This window comes from Corylus avellana, chromosome 3 (genome assembly GCF_965113065.1).
Source record: "Corylus avellana chromosome 3, dhCorAvel1.hap1.2, whole genome shotgun sequence".
NCBI classification, from domain to species: domain Eukaryota; kingdom Viridiplantae; phylum Streptophyta; class Magnoliopsida; order Fagales; family Betulaceae; genus Corylus; species Corylus avellana.
This window is the reverse complement of record NC_142492.1, coordinates 27430944-27456969: the sequence shown is the minus strand read 5'-3', so window position 1 is coordinate 27456969 and position 26026 is coordinate 27430944. Positions and strand designations below refer to the sequence as shown.

At 36.5% G+C, this 26026-nt stretch overlaps 3 protein-coding genes and 2 non-coding genes across 8 annotated transcripts; 3 read left to right on the top strand and 2 right to left on the bottom strand.

The window, feature by feature from the left end:
* LOC132174861 (Protein kinase superfamily protein) lies at nt 1-4164 on the top strand. The gene is made up of 5 exons (XM_059586582.2): nt 1-426; nt 1920-2055; nt 2625-2761; nt 2897-3020; nt 3622-4164. Exons 1-5 carry the CDS (start codon nt 1-3, stop codon nt 4068-4070), a joined length of 1272 nt encoding a protein of 423 aa, XP_059442565.2. The 3' UTR covers nt 4071-4164.
* A 2576-nt stretch (nt 4165-6740) lies between these two features.
* On the top strand, nt 6741-8430 carry LOC132174056 (UDP-Glycosyltransferase superfamily protein). The gene is made up of 2 exons (XM_059585767.2): nt 6741-7843; nt 8016-8430. Exons 1-2 carry the CDS (start codon nt 6801-6803, stop codon nt 8428-8430), a joined length of 1458 nt encoding a protein of 485 aa, XP_059441750.2. The 5' UTR covers nt 6741-6800.
* A 2896-nt stretch (nt 8431-11326) lies between these two features.
* Nucleotides 11327-19879, bottom strand: NFD4 (Major facilitator superfamily protein). Of its 4 annotated transcripts, none has more exons than XR_015911640.1 (4): nt 19440-19871; nt 15072-16006; nt 12176-12804; nt 11327-11957 (listed from the first exon to the last, which is right to left on the bottom strand). XR_015911640.1 is itself a non-coding variant. In XM_088514064.1 (3 exons), the coding sequence occupies exons 1-3, from the start codon at nt 19746-19748 to the stop codon at nt 12324-12326; spliced, it is 1725 nt and encodes a 574-aa protein (XP_088370190.1). In that variant the 5' UTR covers nt 19749-19871; the 3' UTR covers nt 12049-12323. The 4 variants fall into 4 exon arrangements, 2 of the variants coding, with proteins under 2 accessions (XP_088370190.1, XP_088370191.1); XR_015911639.1 differs by having other exon boundaries at nt 11327-11936; XM_088514064.1 differs by lacking the exon at nt 11327-11957 and having other exon boundaries at nt 12049-12804.
* Nucleotides 19880-23598: 3719 nt separating this feature from the next.
* On the top strand, nt 23599-23737 carry LOC132164828 (small nucleolar RNA Z247). The gene has a single exon (XR_009438431.2). It is a non-coding gene; the product is annotated as a small nucleolar RNA Z247 (small nucleolar RNA).
* Nucleotides 23738-25325: 1588 nt separating this feature from the next.
* Nucleotides 25326-25464, bottom strand: LOC148587040 (small nucleolar RNA Z247). The gene has a single exon (XR_015911811.1). It is a non-coding gene; the product is annotated as a small nucleolar RNA Z247 (small nucleolar RNA).
* Nucleotides 25465-26026: the final 562 nt, after the last annotated feature.

The window sequence follows — 26026 nt, the reverse complement described above, 5'->3', positions numbered from 1 at the left end:
ATGACAAAACAATCAAAGCGTGCAGTGGCATGGAGACCCTTCACTTCAAACTGCTGTTCTGTCGAAGACCAGACAATTCTCGGCAACTTCAGCCGGTGCCGGCCATCGCGGTCGGAGTTCTCAAAGAACATTGCCCCATTGCCGTCGTTTCGGAGGCTGTCCTTCTCTGATCTCAGCCGCTCTTCGTCGATCCGCATCAACGAAGATCTGGCGCTGTCTTTTGGGCCCGACTTGTACGACTTTCAGCTGAGCGAGCTGCGGGCGATCACCCAGAATTTCTCCAGCAACTTCTTGCTCGGAGAAGGCGGGTTTGGAACGGTGCATAAGGGTTATATTGATGACAATTTGAGGCCGGGTTTGAAGGCTCAGCCGGTTGCCGTCAAGCTTCTCGACATTGAAGGCTTACAGGGACACCGCGAATGGCTTGTAAGTATATTATAACCTCTCTCTCTCTCTCTCTATATATATATATATATATATATATATATATACACGTTAGAGTTAAATTTCGTTTATTAATTTAACAGATTATGTTATTTTGATAATGACTTAAATAGGACAAGTATTACAATTTTATTGGCTCTAATGTTTCACGTTGTCAGAATCTGTTCAGTTAGTGATCAGAATTTGACTGTAAGGACTAAATTATTTTTTTGGCATACCTAAGTGACATTTGAGTTCATTTTAATACTACATGGAGTTAATTACAAATTAGGTAAACTACATGGACTAATTTTATATTTTTCTCCTGAGAACCATGTAATTATATAATATGCATAGAGCAATTAATGATGTGGCCGATATGGTATTACTCATCAATTCTGTGTTTAAATTTTTTGTTTTTTTTTTTAAAATTTCAAGAACTGATAAGCACGATAACATTAAATGCAATGAAATGAGAGTGTAGTATTTAACATTATAGTAATGGGGTTTTGCTAGTGACACATAATATATTAAAGTTAGAGCATTGACATAGATTCTTTAAATATTATTATTATTTTTTTAAAAAAAATTATGAAGCATTACACCTTAAAATTATCTTACACCCGACTTTTACTCATCTTTCATAATAATAATAATAATAATAATAATAATAAAAACACTACAATCATTGTGAATCTTTTATTTTATATTGTATTACTTTCTTTCTCCGAGCTCTACTCTCTTTAATTTCTTTTTAAGTTTAAAAGGAAGAATAGAGTAAGAATATACAAAGTAGTTCTTTAAAATAAAATAAAAAAACTTTAAGGGATGCGATGCTATATATTACATAACTATTATTCTTTTCTTTTCTTTTTTCTTTTTTAAAGTTGAAAGAGTACGTACGTAGTTGTGTCCCACTAGAGAGCTAAAGTCAAATCTTCTTCCAGTGGAGACGAAATATGGCAACCAACCCTAAAGAAAGAGAATAGATCGGTGGTCGTACTTTCTTCAGGGAATCTGGCCAAAGTTCCGGCTTAATTAGCTTTCAAGTTGAATATATATGAAGGTCAAACACATATAATTCCACCTAACTTCTTTCTTTAACCTTATTTGTCTCCTTTGGACATAAAACAATCTCATCATCAAAACTTCTTTCTCAACTTTATTTGACTCTCTCCCACCTACATTTTTTACTTTTTTTAATAAATATTGATCTTTGTGGGTGTTGCCATATCAGCCTAGTCGTATGAGAGTGAAATGAGAATCGAGTATATATATAGCATTACTTTTATCATATAATATAGAGAAGTTGAAAGACGTTTTAGTAAAAATTTGCGTGAGAACAGTTAAAATAAAAAAAAAATTTGAGATTTTATTTTCTTCTATGAGTAAAATTTGTAGGCCACTTATGTATGATCATGACATGATATTGAATAGGAGTCCTCAAAGAACTTGGCAGGGGCAGATTGATTAACATGTGTCTTTGTGCTTTGTAGGCAGAAGTAATATTTTTGGGGCAGCTTAGACACCCACATCTAGTTAAACTCATCGGCTATTGTTGCGAGGAAGAAGAACGGCTTCTTGTATATGAGTTCATGCCTCGTGGCAGCTTAGAGAATCACCTATTTAAAAGTGAGTTTTTTCTTCTTTTCCTTTTTTTTTTTTTTTGGTCATGAATTTAGGTAATTAGAAAAGTTAAAGCTAAGGTTCCATAGGAGCGAATTTGGATTTTGAACCGGAGAGTAGCCAGTTGTTTGTAACATGAGGGCAAAATTGTAATTTTCCTTTTTTTGGACAAGTTTACCCTCATGTTATAAGTAACCGGCTTCTCTCCAGTTCAAAAGAATCGGAGATGATCCTGGTCCCATGGAAGCAAGGAGTATGATCTTATCTAATACACATTAGTTTATCGTTTAACGACCCATAAAAAGCGCTAACCATATGTAAGCTATCATCTTAAAATGATAAATCAATTTAGAACTTTGTTAGAATAACTTATACAGCCTAATTCTACCTAATAAGTAATTAACATATGTGCGATTCAACACCCATGAGTGTTTTTATAAATCACCGACTCTATTTAGGCTACTTATGTCATATTCTCAGGTGATAGCACAGATGTAACTAACGTTTTTTCTGGGTCATTACACATCGATCTTCTAGACAATTTTCATTTATATATTGAGTATGATTAATTGAAGGGATCTCAATATCATTGCCGTGGGGCACAAGAGTGAAGATTGCAATAGGAGCAGCTAAAGGGCTTGCCTTCTTGCACAGTGCTGAGCAACCTGTCATTTACCGGGACTTCAAAACTTCCAATGTCTTGCTAGACTCTGTATTTACCATTTCTCCCTTTTTCTTAAATAACCAGATAATTAAGTAGATTCACATGCAAGTCCATATTCCCTCCTCCCAAACCAACAAATATATATATATGATTTTCTTTTCTTCTTGTTATAAATTAAAACAGGATTTTACAGCCAAATTGTCTGATTTCGGGCTTGCAAAGATGGGGCCTGAAGGATCAAACACACATGTTACAACTAGAGTGATGGGTACATACGGGTATGCTGCCCCAGAATATGTCTCAACAGGTACTGCTTTAGGGCGTAGATTTGGATTAGGGGAACTTCCTTTTATTTAGGTATTTTTGCAATTATACCCTTGAGCTTTAAAAAGTATGAATGTCGGGTCATTATGTTAAAAAGTGTATGATGTCACCCCTACTGTTAAAGTTAAATCAGACGGAAAATCGGTGAAATGTCCTATATATCCTTCTAAGAGTATTGAATATACATAAAAAAAAGAAAAAAAAAATAGAAAAAAGGAAGTCTATATATGGCTGTGGGTGGTGACCCCCGGCACGACCATGGATTAGGTTCTTGTGTTCTATTTTTTTTTTTTAAATGAAAATATTTTGAGGATTTTGACATCCTCGGTTAGAATTTAACGAAAAATCTTAACAGAATTGTGACATTGCCCAAAAAAAAAAAAAAAAAAAAAACTAATACATTAGAAGTACAAAAAGTGCTCAAACATCAAGAAAGGTAAGTGAAGTTTTCCTTTGAATTATTAATAGTTGATTGACTCAACACACTACAAAAACCCTTAGAGATAGGGATGTTCTGGAATGGGGTCGTTTTGTACAATGCCATAAAAACAGTTGATGTATTTATGTTAATACATATTTTCCAGGGCACTTGACTACAAAAAGCGATGTTTACAGCTTTGGGGTGGTGCTACTGGAACTACTAACGGGAAGAAGATCAATGGATAAATCAAGAGCAAAAAGTGAGCAAAATCTGGTTGATTGGGCGAAACCATACTTAAGAAGTAGCCGAAGGTTGCGGTGCATCATGGACCCAAGACTTGCAGGGCAGTATTCAGTGAAGGGGGCAAAGGAAATGGGGCTTCTAGCCTTGCAATGCATAAGCTTGAACCCTAAAGACAGGCCAAAGATCCCAGCCGTAGTTGAAAGCCTTGAAAGCCTGCAACAGTACAAGGACATGGCTATCACTTGTGGGCAGTGGCCACCATCACCAAAATCTAGTAGAAATAGTAACAATGGAGTCTTCTCTACAAAGAGTACTAGAGGTGGAAATCATAGGAAGTCTTCTCCTGTCACTCCCATTAGGAAAACTTGATCATCAATCTCTAGTACTGAAAGAGGCCGCTGCATGTTCTATGCAAGTTTATGGCTCTTTGGGTGTGTGTATCTCAACACTTGTGAATATTTGAATAGCATATATATATAAGTGTATAATAAAATCGATCTTCACATTTCAGTTATAGTTCAACAACAATGAAGTATCATGAGCTTGGTAGATTTTCTTGCTGGTTCAAAAAAGAACAAAAAAAAAAAGAAGAAGCTAGATTTGCTTCTTCTTTTTTTGTGCATAAAATTAAGATTAAAATAAAAAAGGGCAAATGGGTACTTCAAACGAGTCCGATCCCATAATTCATTGACCGAAGGGCTGAGGAGAATTAAGGCTGCCTTGATGGAGGTATGAAATGCAGTGCAATAGTAGAGGATGGGTCATAATAGATGATAGATGTGCTCTCCATGAAGACTTCTATTTGTATATATTTTGTTATGAATTAATAGACATCATGAAGTGTATCATGACTAATGTATTCAATTAAGGATGATAGATTTTAATATGTAAGATGGAATTGTTCAACAACTAATCCATATAGTATGAATGAATTAATTATGCAATGAGGTTTATGTATAGAGGTATGGTGATGTTATAGTATAACCAAAAAAAGCTAATGCAAATTTCCGCTGCATATATATTGTAAAGGCATAGTAGTAGTGCCCCGAAGTAAATATATTGTATTGTATTTGGGGCCGTTACATAGGGCCGGGTCTCTCTCAATTAGGGACACCATTATGTTTTCTTCACTACAAAGAGAAAGATCAATGCCCTTGATTATCAGGATCAATATATTTTGGAAAACAAATATTTTTCAGTCTCAAATTCCATATTCCTATTTAATTAAACTCACAACCCTTTGGGAGAAGCTTTGGCGGCCCTCCTTGCAGTGTTTTTGGCGGCCGTCTCTTCATCTTAATCGCTTCATTATCAAAGGGGACTCTCAAGTGGTTATTTTAACTCTCCAGCATCTTGGCATTTCCGTTGATTAGAGAATTTCTCCCGTCATTTCCGACATCCTTAATACTATTCGGCTTCTTCTTCTTCTTGGAAAACTAAAAAAGTCAATAAAAATGAAAACTAATTATGTGCTCATCATGTGACACGTTGAGCTATAGCTAGAATGCTAGATCTTTTTTAAGCAACATTCTCGAAGCTCATCCCCCTTACCTTTTGTTCCTATTAGTAGTGGAAAAAAACCACCTCCTCCTGTTGCTTTTATTTTCGTGTAGTTTAGTTGTTTGTTGTTGAACTTAAAAATAAATAAAAAATAAAAAATTTCTTCTCATACAAGCCCTTTCCATGTGATGTGATATATATATATATAGCATATTCTACTCAAAGTCAAATAATCCTAGAGCTGACAAAGAGAGGAAGCAAAGTTGGGTGGGAGCACGTCTAGGGGACTTTGCTTGGTTGACTAGACACCATTAACAAAGTAATGAAGAAAACCCCATTCACAAATCACCGAAAGACCTGCCTTAATAAAATGTGACGGATATTCCAAGTCAACAAATCATGTGCATATCGTTGACTTCACTATGTATCTTTTTAGATCTAGGCTGTGTCCATTACCTAACTCGGCCGAGTTGCCTTTTTAGCTGCTGAATTTGATTATCAAACATGAACATTTCAAAGTTTTTCATAGAAAGAGAGAATGAAATTAAATTTGAGGAAAAAAAATATGTAAAATTAGTTTATGTAGTTTACTTGATTTGTAATTAGTGTTAAATTATCACTTATTTCTAAAAGCCTAAGCTGATAGGAAGACGTAATTTAATCACTTAATCGTTACTTTAATACTCTTTTTTCACGTGTGGGTTCAAACTCCTTTTTAATAGCCCAACATGTGAAATATTTAATTTAAATGGGGGTGATTTGATGTAGTCAAGGTTATAGAAAGATGTAAATTTAATAACTTAATCATTACTTTAACAATTAGTTCATTGTAATATCAAAATAAACTCAAAAGTTACTAAGGTATATGAAAAAAAAAAAAAATAAATAAAACCAACAACAATTTAGTTCTTACGGTCAAATTTTGTTTACTGACTCAACATATTTTGATAACGTGAAATATCAGAGCCAATAAAATTGTAATACTTGTCATATTTAAGTCAATGTCACACTAAAAGAATCCGTTAAATTAATAGATGAAATTTGACTGTAGGGATTAAATTGTTTTTATGGCATACCTCTTTGAGTTCATTTTGATACCATTTAGAACTAATTATAAATTTGGTAAATCACATGGACTAATTTTACATTTTCTCCTTAAATTTGGACCGTTGAAAAAACTATATTTAAAAAAAATAAAAATCCGCATGAAGCCAAATTTGAATAGAAATGTCCTTAATTCCTTCCTATCTTTGTAGTCCTCCTAGGCATTGATATAATGCAAGACCAGAAAAACAGGAAAGGGAATATTAATATATAATTATGAGTCTGTGGCGGTGATTCATGTGGTAATTAAAACGCTCAAATTCTATAATATTGGGCGTCAAAAACTCACACAATTTCTTTGCACATGAAATTAAGTTGAAAGAAATCCACCTTTTTCTCAAAAGAGGCGTGAGAAACGCACTTAAAGAAATCCTCCAACCAAACCCACTTGCTTCAGTGCGTGGCCACTTTTCCTAACTTTTCAGACCAAATTTTTGTATACTAATCAAACACCTTCTTCACCCACCATTTTCATGACCAGGAGAGGCTCCCAAAATGGCCTTCAACAACAAACCAAAGAAGCCCATGATTTCCCCTTCCCAATCCAATCTATGCACCACCCTTTTCTTCATTGTTCTCTTCACAATCCCAGCCCTTTTTCTCCTTCACACCCCCACAACCACCTCCATATGCACCACCTTTGCCTCCCACACCAAGCCGGCCTGGTCCGGCGACCTCCGGACCGCCCTGTTTGCGTGGAACCGCCTTCCGTTCGCTGACGGCAGTCGTCCTCCTCTTATTGCTCTTAAAATTGCAGTGTTTTCTAGGAAGTGGCCTATTGGTACCACACCCGGCGGCATGGAGCGCCACGCGCATACCCTGCACACCGCTCTAGCGCACCGCGGTCATGAAGTTCATGTCTTCACCTCCCCTCCCGCCGACAGCAACAGTCCAATTTTATTGTCGGAGTCTTCCCCCTACATCCATTGCCATGAAGGCGAACCGGGCCGGTGGCGATACAACAAAGCTTGGGAACAATTTTTGGAAGAGGACAAGCTCAAACCATTCGATGTGGTTCACTCAGAAAGTGTTGCACTTCCTCATTGGATAGCTCGTCAGCTTCAAAACCTTGCTGTTTCGTGGCATGGCATAGCCCTTGAGAGCTTACAATCTGATATTTTCCAAGACTTAACAAGAAAACCAAAGGAGCCCATTTCTCCTGCTTTCAACCAAAGCATTCAAGGGGTAGTCCCAAAGGTTTTGAATGAGATAAGGTTTTTCAAGAACTATGCCCATCATATTGCCATAAGTGATAGTTGTGGGGAAATGCTTAGAGATGTGTATCAAATCCCCATCAAAAGAGTCCATGTTATTCTCAATGGTGTTGATGATGGTGAGTTTGGAAAGGATTTGAGTCAAGGCATTAATTTCAGGTCTAAAATTGGTGTTCCTGATAATGCAACTTTAGTCCTTGGAGTGGCTGGAAGACTGGTGAAGGACAAAGGCCATCCTCTTCTTTATGAAGCATTCACCCAGCTCATTACCAACCACCCCAACGTCTATTTGATCGTTGCCGGATCCGGACCATGGCAGCAAAGGTAAGCTTAAGCTGATATAAATGAATGAATTTAGTCACTTAATTTAGATTCTAACGCTCAGTTCGAACTCATAAAGACATCTGCTCTGATATCATGTTAAATTACCATTTATTCTAAAAGGTTAAGCGGATTGACAGAGATAAATTTAATAGTTTAATTTGTATTTTGACAGGTATAAGGAATTAGGGCCTCAAGTACTTGTTTTAGGGTCTATGAGTCCATCAGAATTGAGGGCTTTCTACAACGCCATTGATGTATTTGTGAATCCCACGCTTAGACCGCAAGGGCTTGATCTTACTCTAATGGAGGCGATGATGAGTGGGAAGCCTTTAGTGGCTTCAAGATTTCCGAGCATCAAAGGTTCGATCCTTGTCGATGATGAATTTGGTTACATGTTTGCTCCGAACGTGGAGTCATTGTTAGAGGCACTAGAAGCGGTGGTCGGAGAAGGCTCCGAGAGGCTTGCCCGGCGGGGAAAGGCATGCCGGGAATATGCAGCTTCCATGTTTACTGCTCGGAAGATGGCATTGGCATATGAGAGGTTGTTCCTTTGTATCAAAAATGAAACATTTTGTACCTATCCTTAGGCGATACATATATACAGATTTGCCTTTTCTTTTTCTTCCTTTTGGATATTTGTTTAAAATCCTAAATACCCATTTTTCACAATGGATTAATTAATTATATATAACATAAAAAGTTCCATTTCCTTTTCTTCCTTATAATTGTACTTTAATTTATAAGCAAACACCATATATATAGGATCTTTGTGGACAACATTTAAATTCTGACCAAGGGCGAGCACCAACCTAATTGGTCGATGTTGCCCAAATTTGGAAAGCCTGGTGTAGGGAGGCATGTAAAAAAAAAATGGTTTTGTAAGAAAAGAAAATATTTGGTTTTTTTTTTTTTTTTTTTTTGGATTTAAAAAAATAATTGGTTTTAAACCCATCGGTTGATTTGTGCAATTGTATACAGGATCAAAATCCTTCTTCGAACCTGCTGATTAATTACTTAGAATATTAGGAACAAAGACATCAATAATTAGTTTATTCAATGTCTCTAGAAGTACTAAAACATGTATTTATATAGGTTGCAGCACCAAACCCTATTCTAATAACCTAATAGGATGAATATTTCTCAAATTATTAAATTAATCTGATCAAGAAGGGGCTGCCACATCCCTTTTCCCTGTTTCCCTCATATGAAAAAAAAAAAAAAAAAAAAAGGAGGAGTAGGGGGGCTGCCACTCCTCTCAGATGAACAGTGATTACCCCTTGCATTTGAGGGTGGCAACCCCTCCCAAATGTGAGGGGTGGCGGCCACCACCCTCTTTATTATTTTTATTATTTTTTAGATATATGTTATAGTGCAATAAAAAGATTATTATTTGTCTATAAAAATCTTAGGTGGCAAGAGGTTACAGGTTTCATCTGTGGGTGAGGCCACAACAACTATGGATTGAGCATGTAGCCTCCCACTTAGGACTTTTAGGGCCAAAAATAATATTTTTATTACACTATAACATTTCTCTATTTTTTAATATTTAATTTTTTGTTTGAGGCTTTTTTTTATTTTTTATTTTTGTCATTCTTGTATTAAAAAAGGACCCCAAAATACATGGTCTGTAGCACCTCAGATTTTGAAAATCTTATTTTAGAAATATTAATTTGATGCTATGATTATATTAATATTCATATTAGGCAATGATGTTAATTCTTGGGAAATTTATGATATTACCGAGAGTGATAATTAGAGAATGGTATTTGGTGAAATAATATGATAGTAAAATGGAAGGTAGAATAATCAATGGTAGGTATAATAGTAGATGGATACTAGTAGATGAAGATTTATAGATAAGTACTAGTAGATGGAGAATTATAGATAAGTACTAGTAGATGGAGAATTATAGATGGAGATTAGTGGATGAAGGTTTATAGATGAAGATTGGTAGATGGAGATGGTTTCCTATAAATAGAGTCCTCACCCTTCACAAATTTCACCACTCCACTCCCTTCTCTTCCACATATTCTTCATTCTTCCGTTTTCTACTCGGTCTTTCTTCTTTCTGAAAGTGTTTACACGAAACAGAAAGAGAAAAGGTGAGACAAAGCGTTGCAAGAAAGAAAGAACACGAGAGAGAACGGACTTGAGTAATTAGTTTGAAAGATATACTAGTAGTGTTAATCAGATTGGAGCAACTAGATCATTTGACCACTTTTAGCTTCAGTCTAGAAGTAAGTAAATTCACTACCTCTTCTAAAATTACTTCATGTCATGCTATTTATTTATTCTTGTATCAAACTGTAAATGATTATTTTATTTACCTATCATGGATATATATTGCATGCATGAAGCATTTCTAAAAGAATTATCTAGAAAGTTTCTATTTCTTTAAACGCTTTATAAGTACAACAAGTTTATATTTGAAAATGTTTCCATTTTGAGAAAAGAAAGTTGAGAAATAATTATGATTATAAGAAAGAAGAATGATGATAAACCCTCCTACATGTTGCCCTAAGATGCATCAAAAGAAATACAAAGAGAAGTACAAGAAATGAGTTAAATGTTTATGAAATGAGGGCACATGTATGGATGAGAGTATTTTTGGCCCCAAGATAAGTAAGGATGAGAGGAGTTCGGTACCGATACTCGGATGGAGGCGAAACCACTGAAGGAGGCTATGCCAGAAGGTGGTATTCCATCAACATGACCGTTGAGTGCACCAAGAAAAGAGTTAATTGACGGTCGGGCATGGCTGAGGCCATAGTTCAGTGCCATGGTCACAAGGACCCGCAACCCTCGTACACAGGGGCAATAGTATACATGGGCCCTAATATGAGAAAATGATAATATAATTTCAACAATGATTTACTATGATGATTTTCAATGATGATTTACTATGATGATTTCAATGATGATATACTATGATGATTTATAGCGATGCATTATGATGATGACGTATAAAGATGATTTATGATGATGATCTAATAATAGATGTAATAGTACGTATATGCTATGGAAAATGCAACCGTACATACATGTATTATTATTATGGCTGGATGTATTTTTATTTGTAAAAACAATTATCAAAACTGAGAACAAGAAGCAAAACTATTTATGGTTGTGGATTTTACTTGCTGGGCCCCCTTTGGGCTCATTCAGTTTTATTTCTTGTTTTCAGGTAGAAAGGACGCTGGAATAGAAGGCCAGAATGGGAGCGGGAATAATTATTAACTTTCAAAGTCTTTTCATATCAATTATTGTATTAATATGATATTCCACAACTAAAGTTTAATGTTTTCTAATTTCGCTTGTAATAAAATCTCTTGAATAATATTTTATACATTTATCGTATCCTTTAAAATTAAGTACTCTGATAGACCTTATAGATCTTTGCAAGAACTTTTGAAAGAAGAAAAGTGGCAAACTCAGCCTTAACGGGCTGGGGATGTTACATGGTCACTATCCATAGAACCCATTATAATTCTTCCTCCATTATAAATTTGATGATCATTACATTGAAAACCCGTCGAGAGTCAATATCTCTTCTAGATAGATCTTCTCTCTCTCTCCAAACTTAATAATACAAGTAAACCTTTTCCTTTCATTTTGTAGGGCCTAAAAACAAGTACACAATGATATAGCTGTACAAGATAGTGCCTCTCTCTGTCTGCTTTTATTTTATTTTTTCTTTTTTTTCATATTTCTTAAGGAGGAAAAAATAAATTTCGGACTGCTTCCAAAGATCAAGTGGAAAGTGGCACATTTAACAATTAAGTATGCCCAGGAGTTTGACGCATATAGAGACCTTATAGGCGGTCGAAATACTAAAGAGATTGAGTTGCTAGAGATAATCAACAATAATCGGAGCGCTCGGCCAATCCAAGAAGAGATGCCCTTTGTTGATGACCAAGTTGGAGAGCAAAGAATCACTTCAAAAGCGTGATGGATGAGCAGCCAAAAGACAAGGCTAGGCGGATACCAAAAAGGGCGGCAATGGGGCTTCACCAAAAGAAGCTTCCAAAGGCGGCAATCTCTGGATACGTGCCTGCCACTATCCAACTAGTATGGTTGCCAAGAACAACAGAGGCTACACGAAAGAGAGGACAAACTGCCACATCAAAATTAACCTTGTTTCTCAATGTCTACTTGAATCTAAAGAGAATTAGATAAGGATAAAAACCCGTATCATAAATGAAGAATGAATTATTTAAATGAAGGAATTTGATTAGGATTAGAAATCATTTGTAAGCTCTACAAATAAAGCATTGCACAAGATTATATAAATCAATAAGAGTACAATGTACATAGCCCTATATAGGGTTCTACCTTAGTGGTGGACGCAAGTATTTAACATCGATTGAACCGCCTGTAAAATCCTTCTCCTTTCTTCCCTTTCCTCTTTCATTTTCCATTTAATTATAAACTTCTTCATACCTATAATCATCGCTGCTCCTCAGCTCTTCAATGAAAAGTATTAATCAAGTTGTGTTGATATACGGTTCTGTTCAAAATGGTCATAAGCATGTCTGGTTCTGAAGAACAACAGCACACTAGAAGCAAGACCCACAAGTGATATGCATCCCCACCAAACAAACGTTAAAAAGTAGCACATCCTCCCCATGCACACTGCCGACGAGTCAGACGACAACACCATGTTTCCTAGTCCAGTGTTGATGTTGGCATCATAAACAACTGCAGCAAGACAGCCGTACACGAGTGACCCAATTGGGATGTTGGTGATGACAATGTTGTGGTTGACACCCACACTGTTTGGTCCAAAAAGCTCGGATGTGATTGAGACAGCAGCAGCAAATATGAAGCCAGAGCTCAACCCAACTAGTGCAGTGCCTGCATGGAGTGCTAGCCCACTGCCTGATGCAGCTAGCAAGAAGAAAGCAATTGGGGTTGGCACAAGTGCAATGGCCAGCCATCCAGTCCTTGCAAAATAAAACTTCCTGCATAGATAATAGGCAATGAAAGCATAAGCATTTGTACGTGTATATATATATATATATATATATATATATATATATATATGTCCCACGTTTTCTCTCTTCTGATTCTCTTTTAGCTTCGGGAGGCTATGCTTTGAAATATATAAGGCCCTTGTTGATAGTAACATTAATTCGCATTAGCTCCATGTTCGGCTAATCAAAATAGCTAAAGATTTGTTGAGCCGTTATAGCTCTAAATACATAAATTTATATTAATAAAAAAAAATTAAGAGTAATTTTATATCCAACCAATCTATCTGGATTTCATTTGGATGAGCTGCATATACCCATCCAGATAGATTTGTTGCATATAGGATATAGTATTACTCAAAAATTAATGTGATTCCCTATCTTCTTTAGAAATAGTGAAAGTAAATAAAGAAAGAATATTTTAAATGAAAAAAGTGAAAGTGGAAAGTTAAAATGAAGGGCTTGTTTGGGTATGCATTTGGGAGACCTAAAAGTGTGTTTAACACTAAAAATGTTAGGCTCCGTTTACTTCGACGTAAAATGATTTCTAGAAAATAATTTCTGTATTTTACGGTGTTTACCTCGACGTAAAATAGTGATTAACGAAAAATATTTTTCTTTTGACCGAAAATTCTTCTTTAATTTTAGGAAAATGGTTTACAGTTTTGAAAACCGTAAACCATTTTCCGACTATGAGCATCTCATTCTTAAATTGATGGATCTTGCCAAAACCCGCATAGAACCTCATCGGGACTTGACCGGGACCTGATCGAAACTTGACCGGGAATCGCCCGAGACCTGCTCGGGACTTGAGCGGGACCCGCCCGAGACTTGATCGGGACCCGCCCAGGACCTGCCCGGGACTTGCCCGGGAACTGCCCGGGACGTAACCGGGACTTGCCTGGGACCCGACCGGGACCCGACCAGGACTTGACTGGGACTTGCTCGGGACATGACCGAGACCCGCCTGGGACTTGCCCGGGACTCACCTGGGACCTGACCGGGACTCGCCCGGGACTTGACCGGGACCCGCTCGGGACTTGACCGGGACCTGCCCGAGACTTGACCGGGACCTGACCAGGACTTGACCGAGACCCGCCCGAGACCCCAGAGAGACTTGCCCAGGACCCGCCCGGGACCTAACTGAGACCCGCCCTGGACCTGACCCGGACCCTCCAGGGACCCGCCCGGGGCATGACCGGGACCCGCTCGGGACTTGTTTGTACCTGCCCGCGACCTAACCGGGACGGTGCAAGTCCCGGTCAAGTCCTGGGCGGGTCCCGGGCAAGTCCCAGTCAGGTCTCGGGGCGGGTCCCAGGCAAGTCCCGGTTAGGTCCCGCCGGGGTCTCGGTCAGGTCCCGAGCAGGTCCCAGTCAAGTCTCGGGTAGGTCCCCGGCGGGTCTCGGTCAAGTCCCGGTAGGGTCCCGGTCAAGTCCCGGAAGAATCCCGAGCGGGTCCCGGTCAAGTCCCGGGAGGGTCCCGATCAAGTCCCAGGAGAATCCCGGGCAGGTCCCGGTCAAGTTCCGGGCGGGTCCCGGTCAAGTCCTAGTCTAGTCCCAGGCGTGTCCCGGTCAAGTCCCGGAAGGGTCTTGGTTAGGTCCCGGACGAGTCCCGGTCAAGCCTTGTGCAAGTCCTAGTGGGGACCTTATTGGAAAATATATATATATATAAAAGATATTAAAAAAAATTATTTTCCGTGTGCAAGGTAAACGTCGTAAAATGTTTTCGACGGAAAATATGTTCAGGGAAAATGGATTTTTTGAAAATATTTTACAAAAGAAATAATTTTACGTCGAAGTAAACGGAGCCTTAGTTTGAAGAAAAAAGTATCCATTTGGTAAAAAAAAATAAATGAAAGCACTTTTAAGAGTTTAAAAAGCTTAAAAATAGCCAAAACATACTTTTAGCAAAAACCTTAAAAATGAAGCTTTTACCAAAAAATACTTTTTGACTTAAAAGCTCTATTTCTCAAACACAATTTCAAACATGCTTGAAGTCAATCTGGCATTCATTCTGCGTACATCTCTCTTGAGTTGGCATGCTCCATCCACCAATAGTGTTTTTTTTTTTTTTTTCCTTTTTAATTACTCGTGGATGGAGCAGGCCAATTCAATCGAAATATACGCCAGAATGGAAAAAAGTCTTTTTCGTAAAAAAGGTGTGTTCTTTAACAAAATATTTGCTAAGCCAAACGTGAATGTTTAGCATGTTTGATATGATGATGATGCTCGTGAAAAGTAATAGCTGTGGTTACTTACGCACGAATGTAGTCTGGTACTGCAGAAAGCAGCCTGCCAAAGAAGGAGAATGACGAGTAGAGGGTGAGGAGGGTGGAAGTGTTTGAACTTTGCCCCAGTGACTGCGCAATCTGTCCTAGATTGTTGCTGTACACAAGCCCAATTGTGCCTCCACAAAAATAAGCAACATAGTAAAGCCAAAAATCGAACCTACGAACAAGCAATCCTGCCGGGTGTTCTTCCCCCAGCATTGCCAACTGATCTTTGACAAACATTCTCTGACAGCAACCTTGAATCTCTGCGGCAGCTTTCGGTGTGCTGATCAAGAGGTGATCGGTGAGCGATCCATTCCCAATGGGGCCAATAATGCTGCTACCATGGCGGGAGAGGACAAGCTCTTTATGCAGCTCAAGATCATCTGCATCGACAAGAATGAATCCAGAGGCTTCTTCGAGGCGGAAGCTGGAGTGAACGGTACGATGAAACCAATGTTTTGCATAGACAACACCAGGGATGAACAAAGGGAAGATGAGGAGGCAAAGGGCTCCGGTGAAGAGGAGACGAGCTGTGGTTTTGTCAGAGGTGGTGGAGCCGAAGAGGAGAAGGTAAATGCCGGTGATGACGGCTAAGAAGTTGAGGAAAAGGAAAATGAGGGAGTCGCGGCGAACTGCATGGGGGGGAAGAGGGTCTAGAGCAGGCTGGCGGAGGATTGGGATTAGTGATACAAAAGAAGTGAGGAGGGGGAGGAGGGCATTCAAGAGAAGATATAGTGGAGAAGAGGAGGGGTCGATTGAATTGGCGGCAAGGGTGTACAAGGCTGCACTTACGCCATTGAAGCTTACTGTGAGGGAGATTGCAAGGGGTCGGTTTGCCGGGAAGTTTTGATTGCACAGAACAAAACATACTGTGTTGAACCAGCAGATGCTACACCCGGCCAACAAACACAGGAGAAACACCTGCACAAGTGAGCGTTATAATATAAATTAAATTATTAAATTCATCAATTTTTATAAATTTAAACTTTTAAAATAAGTAATGATTTAACGAGGTATTAGAACTAATGTCCTAAATTTGAACATTATCACTGTCATTCACCCGTATGAGTAAGGGTGTAAATCCGGCCGATTATAGCCGGCCACCAACCGATAATTGGCCAACCGCTTTTAAAAATAGTTGGACATAACCATTAACCAGCCCTATCAGTTTGGTTACCGGTTTTTGCATTTTCAAATACTCAATTATAAACCACAACTATTGGGCCAAAAAAGCCCTAATTATTTTTTTAAAATGGCCAAAAACGTCTAAATTAAGCCAAAAAATAGGCCCAAATTGCCAAATTTAACCAATAACCGCTAATTGGACCTGGGTGTTCACTCCTACATTTCAGGGAATAAATGGTGATTTGACATGCTGATATCAGAGCTAAGGTCTTAAGTTCGAATCTTGTCTCTATTATTTACCTCATTTCAAAATATCAGAGCTAAGGTCTTAAGTTCAAATCTTGTCTCTATTATTTACCTCATTTCAATTAAAGTGTTAAGTCTCCCTTAAACTTTTAGAATGAGCGATGTTAACGTAGTATCAATATAGAGGTCTTGAGATGCTGTCAATGTCTATCCTATTAAGGGGAAGAATTTGAGCCTATACCCTAGGGAATAAGATCCTCTGTAGTCTATTTTGAACTCAAGAATATCCAGTTTATGGCAAAGATTTCTTTTTAAAAATCTTAGAGCCACAAATGAAATACCAGTTCACAAACAAAAAATAATAATAAAATATTATTTCATCTTTAAAAAAAATATATAAAATAAAATAATAAGGGGTGGTTTGGCCACCCCAAACCACCCCAGTTGGGAGTTGGGGTGGCTTCGGCCACCCCAAACAGGCCCACCCCCAACCCCATGGGTCAAACAATTTTTTTTTTTTTTTTTTTTTTAAGATTTTACCTTTGGGGTGGCCAGACTACCCCAGCTTCCAATTGGGGTGGTACGAACACCACTAATGGGGTAGCCAACCACTCCTTATTTTTTTGTTATTTTATTTTATATTTTTTTTTTTAATATGAAAATAATATTTTTTTATTATTTTTTGTTAGTAGACATGTGTCTCATTTGTGGCTTTAAGATTTCTAAAAAGAAATCATAATCATGAACTGAATATTCTCTACATTAATTGGGTGTCAAATGTCATATTCATATTCTCTACAGTTTTTATATTAATTTTAAATATAATTAAAGTAAGGCATTTAGTATTTAATAAGATTCTTCTAGCGTTGATGAAAAAAAATATTAATTAGAGAGTTTAAAAGCAAATACTAATTATTAATCCAACGGGGACATGTTTCTCATCCACCGTTCTACTATTGGAATTTTAGGTAACTGTCGTTCAAATATCCTCCACCAGCTACCCACTTCTGACTTTTCTGTCACCTATGTTTCTATGAATGTTGAATTAGCACTGTCATTTTAGCTTTTCCTCATTTATTTATTTTCAGTTTTTCTAAATTTCATTTGCCATGTTGTGAAAAATCAGCTTGTCTGCAAAATTTGAAAATATTTCAGTCACTTTTTTTTTTAAAAAAAAAAATAAAGAAAAAGAATAAATTATGGGGCATCAATAGACTATTGAAATAATTAAGTAAAAACTTTAACTTGTCTATATAATTAATTAGCGCCTTAATTATTTTATCAATTATAAAATTTATGGTAAAAATTATAGTAACCTAAGCATTTTCATCAAAGATATTGCCATTAAAATAAAATAAAAAAAAAAAAAAAAAAGGAAATAAAAGAAACAACACTAAAAGTTACGTACGTTTTCTTTTTATGACAGCAAATAAAACATCTATACTACACAACATTACGGCCATTACCATAAAACAAAATAATTTTACTTTATTTTTAATTTTAATTAAATAATAATTTTAATAATTACGTAAACTTTTTAATATTATTTATCTTTGATAGATTGAAATTATTGCAGCAATTATATACTGACACATGTCAGCGCTGTAATTAGTAGCGTGGACGAACGGTTCACCGCGGGCAAATAGCTCCACTATTTTTGTTCGTACCAAACTGTCGCAACTCCCAATGATGTTCTGGGCCACTCGTACAAAATTTTAAATTTTCCCAATTTTTTAATTTTCTTTTCAAGTTATCTATGCGTATTCTTAGCCACACAAATATTTTCAAGGAATCAAACTCCCACCTTTTAGCAGCTCTAATTTCTAAAGTTCACTAGGAGGTCCCTACATAAGCAACTTTTTGCGTGTTGTGTTCGCATCCTATTAAAATTTGGTATAAAATTAGTTAATCTTAAATCAATCAATTTAATTAAGGGTTTGTTTAGGTTATAAAATATGAGATTTTTACAAACACGGTTAAATATATTAGGCGAAATCATAATTTGACATTTAAAATCGCAATTTAACGTTTTTTTTTTAAAAAAACTCATTATCTATAATTTAAAAATTTTCGTATCGTAATTTTTTAAAAACGCAATTCAAAATAATTTATATTCTGCGATTTGGTTTAAAATCATCCTTTTTGTTTATGTAAATTGCAATCTCAAATGCACACAAACTGTGTTAGACTTTTTAATTATAATCTATCAATTTCATGATGAATTTATGCTGGAGTATTTGTGAGTTGTGTCAAAAACTGCAAGCCGTTATGTCATCTATTTGTCTATGTAAATCGCAATTTCAAACACACATGAAATGGGTCAGACTTTTTAACCGAAACATGTTAATTTCATAATGAATTTATGTTGGGTTTTGTGAGTCGTGTCAAAAACTGCAAGCCCTTATGTCATCTATTAAGTTTAGGTTGTGTTAATATATAAGATATAAGACTATATAAGTTAACTCTAACACATATAATTTAATAAACATATTAGACTCTCCAACTTGACTCATTAATTTAGTATTAAATTTGTGTCAACTATAAAAAAAAAAAAAAATTGACAACCATACTTTTTATGTTGTTTATATTCTTAGCCACACAAAGATTTTCACGTAAACAAAATAATATATAAAAATTAATCAGTTATTTATGTAAAAAAATAAAATCATTTATGTTATTTTTAATTAAAACCTGAGGCTCTTATTAATGAACAATTAAAAATAGTTTTTTCTTTTTTTCTTCTTTAGATTAAAAAACAGAAAAATCACTATTTCTGAGCAAAACAGAGGGAGTCCCGGTGGGTGATGTCCCTCCACCGGTCTAACAAAAAAAAAAAAGAAAACAAAAGCATATGAAATTCTAGTAAAACCAAATAATCCACCCCAAAAAATAAGCAAAATTACTATAATTTTTCTCCGCCGATTTCAATTTCAAGGCACATGAATATGCGAGTGTTGAGAGAGAGAGAGGGGTTACCACTTACCAGGAAATAAGGCAAGGTGATGATACTCCTGATGAGAAGCCATTGGATTCCATAACCAAGAAGCCCCATGAAAGCAGCCATGAACATCACCACCCACAACGGAAAATACATCAACGCCAGGCCGGAGGACCACCCCAAAGCCTTGCCGAGATCGGAAGCGACGGCCAAGTAGTTGAGCTGCACCTGAGAGATCCCAAGAACCGATTTGAAAGCCGAAGAATAAGCCGAAAAATCAAAGTTTGTGCCCGTGAATGCCTGAATCCATATTGTCGCCACCAATATCATCCATTTACGTGACTGCCCCGCCATCACGGCAATATCTTAGTAACCGGAGCCTCCCGTCGCCGGCTACCCACAACGACGACGACGACGGCCCCTTCTCAATGATTTTTCCTTTCTCAGCAACTATTCGTTGCCCCATTTTATAAATATATATATTTTTCAATCACCACGTTTGGGTTCTCGATTTTTCTCTCTTTGTCTTATCCCATCCTCCTTGTTTTATTAGTTTTCAAAGAAATAGAATTTTGCGACCATGTTTTAATTACCTGTGGACGTGCTACCAATGGAGGGCCTATGAAAAGCTTTCACGTGGCAGCATGTGATTGCACGAGCATACAACCTGGTCACAATGTCATTTCCCTAATGGCTCCATACTTACTTAATAGTATTGCTAACTTTTTTTTTTTCTTTTTCTATTTTTTTTTTTGGGGGGATTCCTCGTACTTCAGCTATGTATTTGTGTGTACGTGGCAGACAGATGGGTGACGAGAAATCACACGTCAGAGCTGACTGTGCATGGGTCCAGCTTTAATTACTTTACATTGTAATACATTATGAATCTATAATTATTGTATAAAATTTTTAATATAAATGTTAGAATAATGATATATATCAAATCACTATTCTACTATATATATATATATATATATATATATATATTTGCTTAAGTGACACTGTCAGTCCACCGTTGTTAGAAGAAAAAAAAATGATAGACTGACAATGGCACATCGACATGTACTATGCAACATTACTCAAAAATGTTAACAGCAAATATAAGAATCTGACTTGATCTTTAATTTGTAAATCACTTAAAAAGACAAATGTTAATTCCTTAAGCAACACCCACGTACTGTTTTATAGGGTATAAAGATTCATACGCCCATGGTATGAAAAGATGTCAATAATATTTTTGCCACAATAAATAAATAATTGTCTTTAAACAGGGTTTTATCATACAAGAGGAATCCTTTCTTTCTTTCTAATTTTTTTTTTTTAGGCATATAAAAGTTACCTTTCATAATCATATAAGAGTGAGAATGATCATCTCCTGTAAATGAAAATGAGTGGGGCAACTCAAACAACAGTCCTGAACCAACCAAAAAGCAGTGCCACCATAAGAGAACTAAAAAACCATCGGGAATAGATTAATCAAATGAATGACCCAATCCATAAAAAGAACAATGAAAACAAAGGCAATAAAAGAATCACCAAAAGAAAACCTTCCGATAACTTTTATCCTTCTTTTGTATATCTAAGAGAAAGAGAAAAAGGACGCAATATTTATTTTTTTAAAAAAAATAATAATTTAAATAGAAATTAATCTTAACTTCATTATGTTGTAGTGTTACAAAAATTATTTATTTTCACCCGTTTTCAAACGTGTTTTTCTATGTTTGACATTAAGACATATTGATGAGTTTTTATGAGCCAAAAAAAAAAAAAAATCCAGTAACGTTTTGATATTAACAAGAAAATACGTTTCCAAGGGATAGCTCAATCGGCTGTGGACAGTGGCAGATCTAGGAATTGGAGTTACCAGGGGCGTAAAAAAATAATTTTTTTTTTCCTCTTTATGTATTATATATATTTTTTATAATTCGGTAAATACAATCAAAAAATAAATTATACCATAATATATGTATCATGAATCAAACCAAACTCATCAAATTACCTAACAAAAAAAAAAAAAAAAACAAAAAAAACAAAAATCAAAGTAACTATTAAAAATCTTCATCTAACGATGTCACAAACACATTATAATTTAAATTACTTCCGAAATAAACTAAGCACAATTAAATGACTAGTAGTGTCTAAGAAAAATGAGTACTTTTAGTGGGCTATTAGCATACGGCTATTTCTTTTAGAAAAACCTCAAATCTCAAAGCAGAAATTACATTAGAGACTGAGTCTACATAAAAGAGACTAGAGTATAATTTTAGTCAAAAAAAAAAGATTAAAAAAAATCCACATTTATCTATAAATTATGACCAAAAACACTATAAAATTCACCCACTATCTCCTTTTTAATAATAAACTATTATCTACTCTCTCTCCACTATTAAAATATAAATTTATTCTCTCTTTCCTTAATAAAAAATAGCCTACTTTCTCCGCATGATGACCGTTTGAAGGACAAAAAAGAAGCCCAGGGGCGCCTTGGTAATTTATTTTACCAGGGGCGCCCATAAAATTTTGATTGAAAATATTTAATAAATTTTTTTAAAATTTTTTTTACTAGGGGCGCCTGCCCCAGGTCTCCCCCATGTAAATCCGCCACTGGTTGTGGATCATGCTTAATGAAGCGGAGGTCACTGTCGAAGGTTAATTGCTGAAAGTCTCTGGCATTTTTTCACTGTCGTTAATTTTTCTTACGAGCAAAAGCTAAAAAACTATGTTTCGAGAAATATTTTTTCTTGAAAAATGTTTTGACAATTATTTGAAAAGGAAAGGAAGTTCAAATATGTTTTTGTTTCTTTGGCTGAACGTTAATAATGTTGATTAAACCTTATTTGAACTTTTGTAGGAGATTCTGTAGCCAGAAATGAAAGGTCACCAACACCGCCACGACATTCTATCTTTTCCAATAGGTCTTTTGGCCACCCATTTCCATTCTTAATTTTGTCTTCAACCAAAAAAAAAAAAAAAGAAAAAAAACAAAGGGTACTTTGGTCCCCCTGTCAATTCAAAGCCTCGGCCTTTTTATTATGAGATGTTCATAAATTGTGGCCGTGCACGTATCAAATAACTTGCACTGGTGTCCACATCTGAAAACAAAATTTTAATTGACCAAGGATTCGTTTTCAAAATGTAATTTTTAAAAATGCAGTTAAGTGTTTGGTACAATCGTAATTTAACCTTAAAAATTATGTGATTTTTTTTTAAAAAAAAAAATCGCAATTTTTAGGTAATTTTCCTCTACTCGCATATCTTTTACTAATTTGTCGGCATGTGTTAACATGTGATTAATGGAATTTTTTATTTTTTATTTTTTGGCTAACATAACTAATTGTGTGTTTGTATAAGATGCTGCCTTAGAAAATACTTTATTTGAAGATTGTGATGGTACAAATACATTTCATGCTTTCAGCTCAAGCTAACCCAACTCAAGCTGAAAAAACTAATTCAATAGAAACTATTTAATTTGAAGATGGTGATTATGCAAATACATTCCAACTCAAGCTAAAGAAACTTATTCAATGGTCACCGCTAACCGCTTTTGGTCCCAAATCTTTGGGGTTGCTTTTTCAAATAAACGTTGGTTACATTTCTTTATGTTGTATTATCAAAGACCTCATTTAGGCATTACAAACAACAATCACCTTTATAATATGGTATCAAAGCTCTAAGACAAACTTCAAATTTTTTTCCGCATCCTTATCTATTATTTTTTTGTCAAACATGTCAACATCCTCTTCTTCCCCTCAAAACCTTACCCAACTTTCCATTTTCAAGGTCACCCGTGATAATTATCAGTTATGGTGTACCATCATTGTCCAATTTCTAAAAGGGCACAAGTTTTATGGCTATGTTACTGGTGATCTTCCTTGTCCTCCTGAATTTGTAACTCCTTCCAGCAGCACGTCCCTCTCAGCTGCTAAGGTTAAAAATCTAAAATACTCGGTTTGGTATCAACAGGATAGATTCATCCTGAGCGCCTTGATTTCTTCTCTTTCTCAGAACCTCTTGGCTCATGTCTATGGTCTTAAAACCTCACATGAGGTTTGGCTCACATTGGAAAGGATGTTTGCCTCTCAATCAAAGGCTCGTGTTTTGCAAATCCGTCTTCAACTTACCTCATTGAAGAAGGGAGCATTGTCTATTTTTGACCATTTTCAAAAGGTGCAACCTGGTATAAACATTGGCTGCCATTGAAGAACCACTCAAGGACTCCGAGTTGATGTCCTATATTCTTGGTGGTTTAGGATTGGAATACGAATCCTTGGTTACGTCTATTTTCACCCGCATTGAACATGTTTTAATTGATGATCTATATAGCCATTTGCTCACTCATGAGCAACGACTAGAACATGCTCACACTCCCAGTGACTTTTTTGTCTCCACGGTAAATGTTGCTCAACGCAACCCTTCCAATACTGGCAGATTTTAGCCATAGAAATTTGGGTCGCCATTTGGTCATGGTCGTGGTAGAGGTCGTGGCCGTGGCTCCGGTCCTTCTTTTTCAACTCGTCCCATCTGTCAAATCTGCAACAGAATTGGTCACATTGCCTCGAAGTGCTACAATAGGTTTGATCATTCCTATCGTTGTGACTCTGCTCCTCCAGCTGCTTATCTCACTTCTCAGCAATCTTCGTCTAATCTGAATTGGTATCCTGACACGAGTTCGGCGAATCATCTCACTAATGATTTGTCTAACTTGAATTTACGAGCTGATGAATACAAGGGCACGAACCAATTCAAAGTTGGTAATGTACAAGGTTTGGATATTCTTCACACTGGTCTTGCTCAAATTCCATCCACTACTAAGAATTTTTCTTTGCCCAATTTATTGCATGTTCCTCAAATTGAAAAAAAAAAAAATCTGATTTTGGTTAATCAGTTTACTCATGATAATCAAGTTTTCATTGAATTTCATCCGCATTGTTTTCGTGTTAAGGATCTTCATTCGAGGACCTTACTAATCCACGGCCCGAGTAAAAGTGGACTCTATCCTTGGCCAACTGCTTCTCCAAACTCTTCTACTCGTGCAGCATTTGTGGGTGAACATGTGTCCATTGATCATTGGCATAATCGCCTTGGTCACCCTGCAACTCCATTAGTACGTCATGTTGTGTTCAAGAATCGTCTCCATGTGTTGTCAAATAAGCTTGCGTTGCTTTGTCCCACATGTCAGCAAGGCAAATTCCACAAGCTTCATTTTGGTCCTTCTCATTCTATGTAACAAGATCCCATGGTTCTAATTTATCTTGATATATGGGGCCCTGCTCCTCTTTTATCTTCCAATAATAAAAGTTATTTCCTTTGCATTGTTTCCTTTGCATTGTGGATGATTTTAGCAAATATTTTTGGTTATTGCTCCTTACTTGCAAATCTGAAGTGTTCACTGTATTTTCCCAATTTAAGGTTATGATTGAAAAATATTTTAGTCGTTCCATTAAAGCTATCTAGACTGATGGGGGTGGTGAATTCGTTGCTTTACAAAAATTGAGTGAAGAATATCCAAACCTTGACCATTACAAACTTTGATTTGATCCGTGCCCTTGTATTCATCAGCTTGTAAATTCAAGTTAGACAAATCATTAGTGAGATGATTGGCCGAACTCGTGTCAGGATACCAATTCGGATTAGACGAAGATTGCTGAGAAGTGAGATAAGCAGCTGGAGGAGCAGAGTCACAATGATAGGAATGATCAAACCTACTGTAGCACTTCGAGGCAATGTGACCAATTCTGTTGCAGATTTGACAGATGGGACGAGTTGAAGAAGAAGGACCGGAGCCACGGCCACGACCTCTACCACGACCATGACCAAATGGCGACCCAAATTTCTATGGCTAAAATCTGTCAGTATTGGAAGGGTTGCATTGAGCAACATTTACCGTGGAGACAAAAAAGTCACTGGGAGTGTGAGCATGTTCTAGTCGTTGCTCATGAGTGAGCAAATGGCTATATAGATCATCAATTAAAACATGTTCAATGCGGGTGAAAATAGACGTAACCAAGGATTCGTATTCCAATCCTAAACCACCAAGAATATAGGACATCAACTCGGAGTCCTTGAGTGGTTCTTCAATGGCAGCCAATGTTTATACCAAGGTTGCACCTTTTGAAAATGGTCAAAAATAGACAATGCTCCCTTCTTCAATGAGGTAAGTTGAAGACGGATTTGCAAAACACGAGCCTTTGATTGAGAGGCAAACATCCTCTCCAATGTGAGCCAAACCTCACGTGAGGTTTTAAGACCATAGACATGAGCCAAGAAGTTCTAAGAAAGAGAAGAAATCAAGGCGCTTAGAATGAGTTTATCTTGTTGATACCAAACCAAGTATTCTGGATTTTTAACCTTTGCAGCTAAGAGGGACGTGGGAAGGAATTATAAATTCAGGAGGACAAGGAAGATCACCAGGAACATAGCCATAAAAATTGTGCCCTCCTAGAAATGGGACAATGATGGTACACCATAATGGATAATTATCACAGGTGAGCTTGAAAATGGAAAATTGGGTAAGGTTCTGAGGGGAAGAAGAGGATGTTGACATGATTGAAAAAAAAAAAAAAAAAAAAAAAAGAATAGACAAGGATACGGAAAAAAATTTGCATATTATAAAGGTGGTTGTTGTTTGTAAT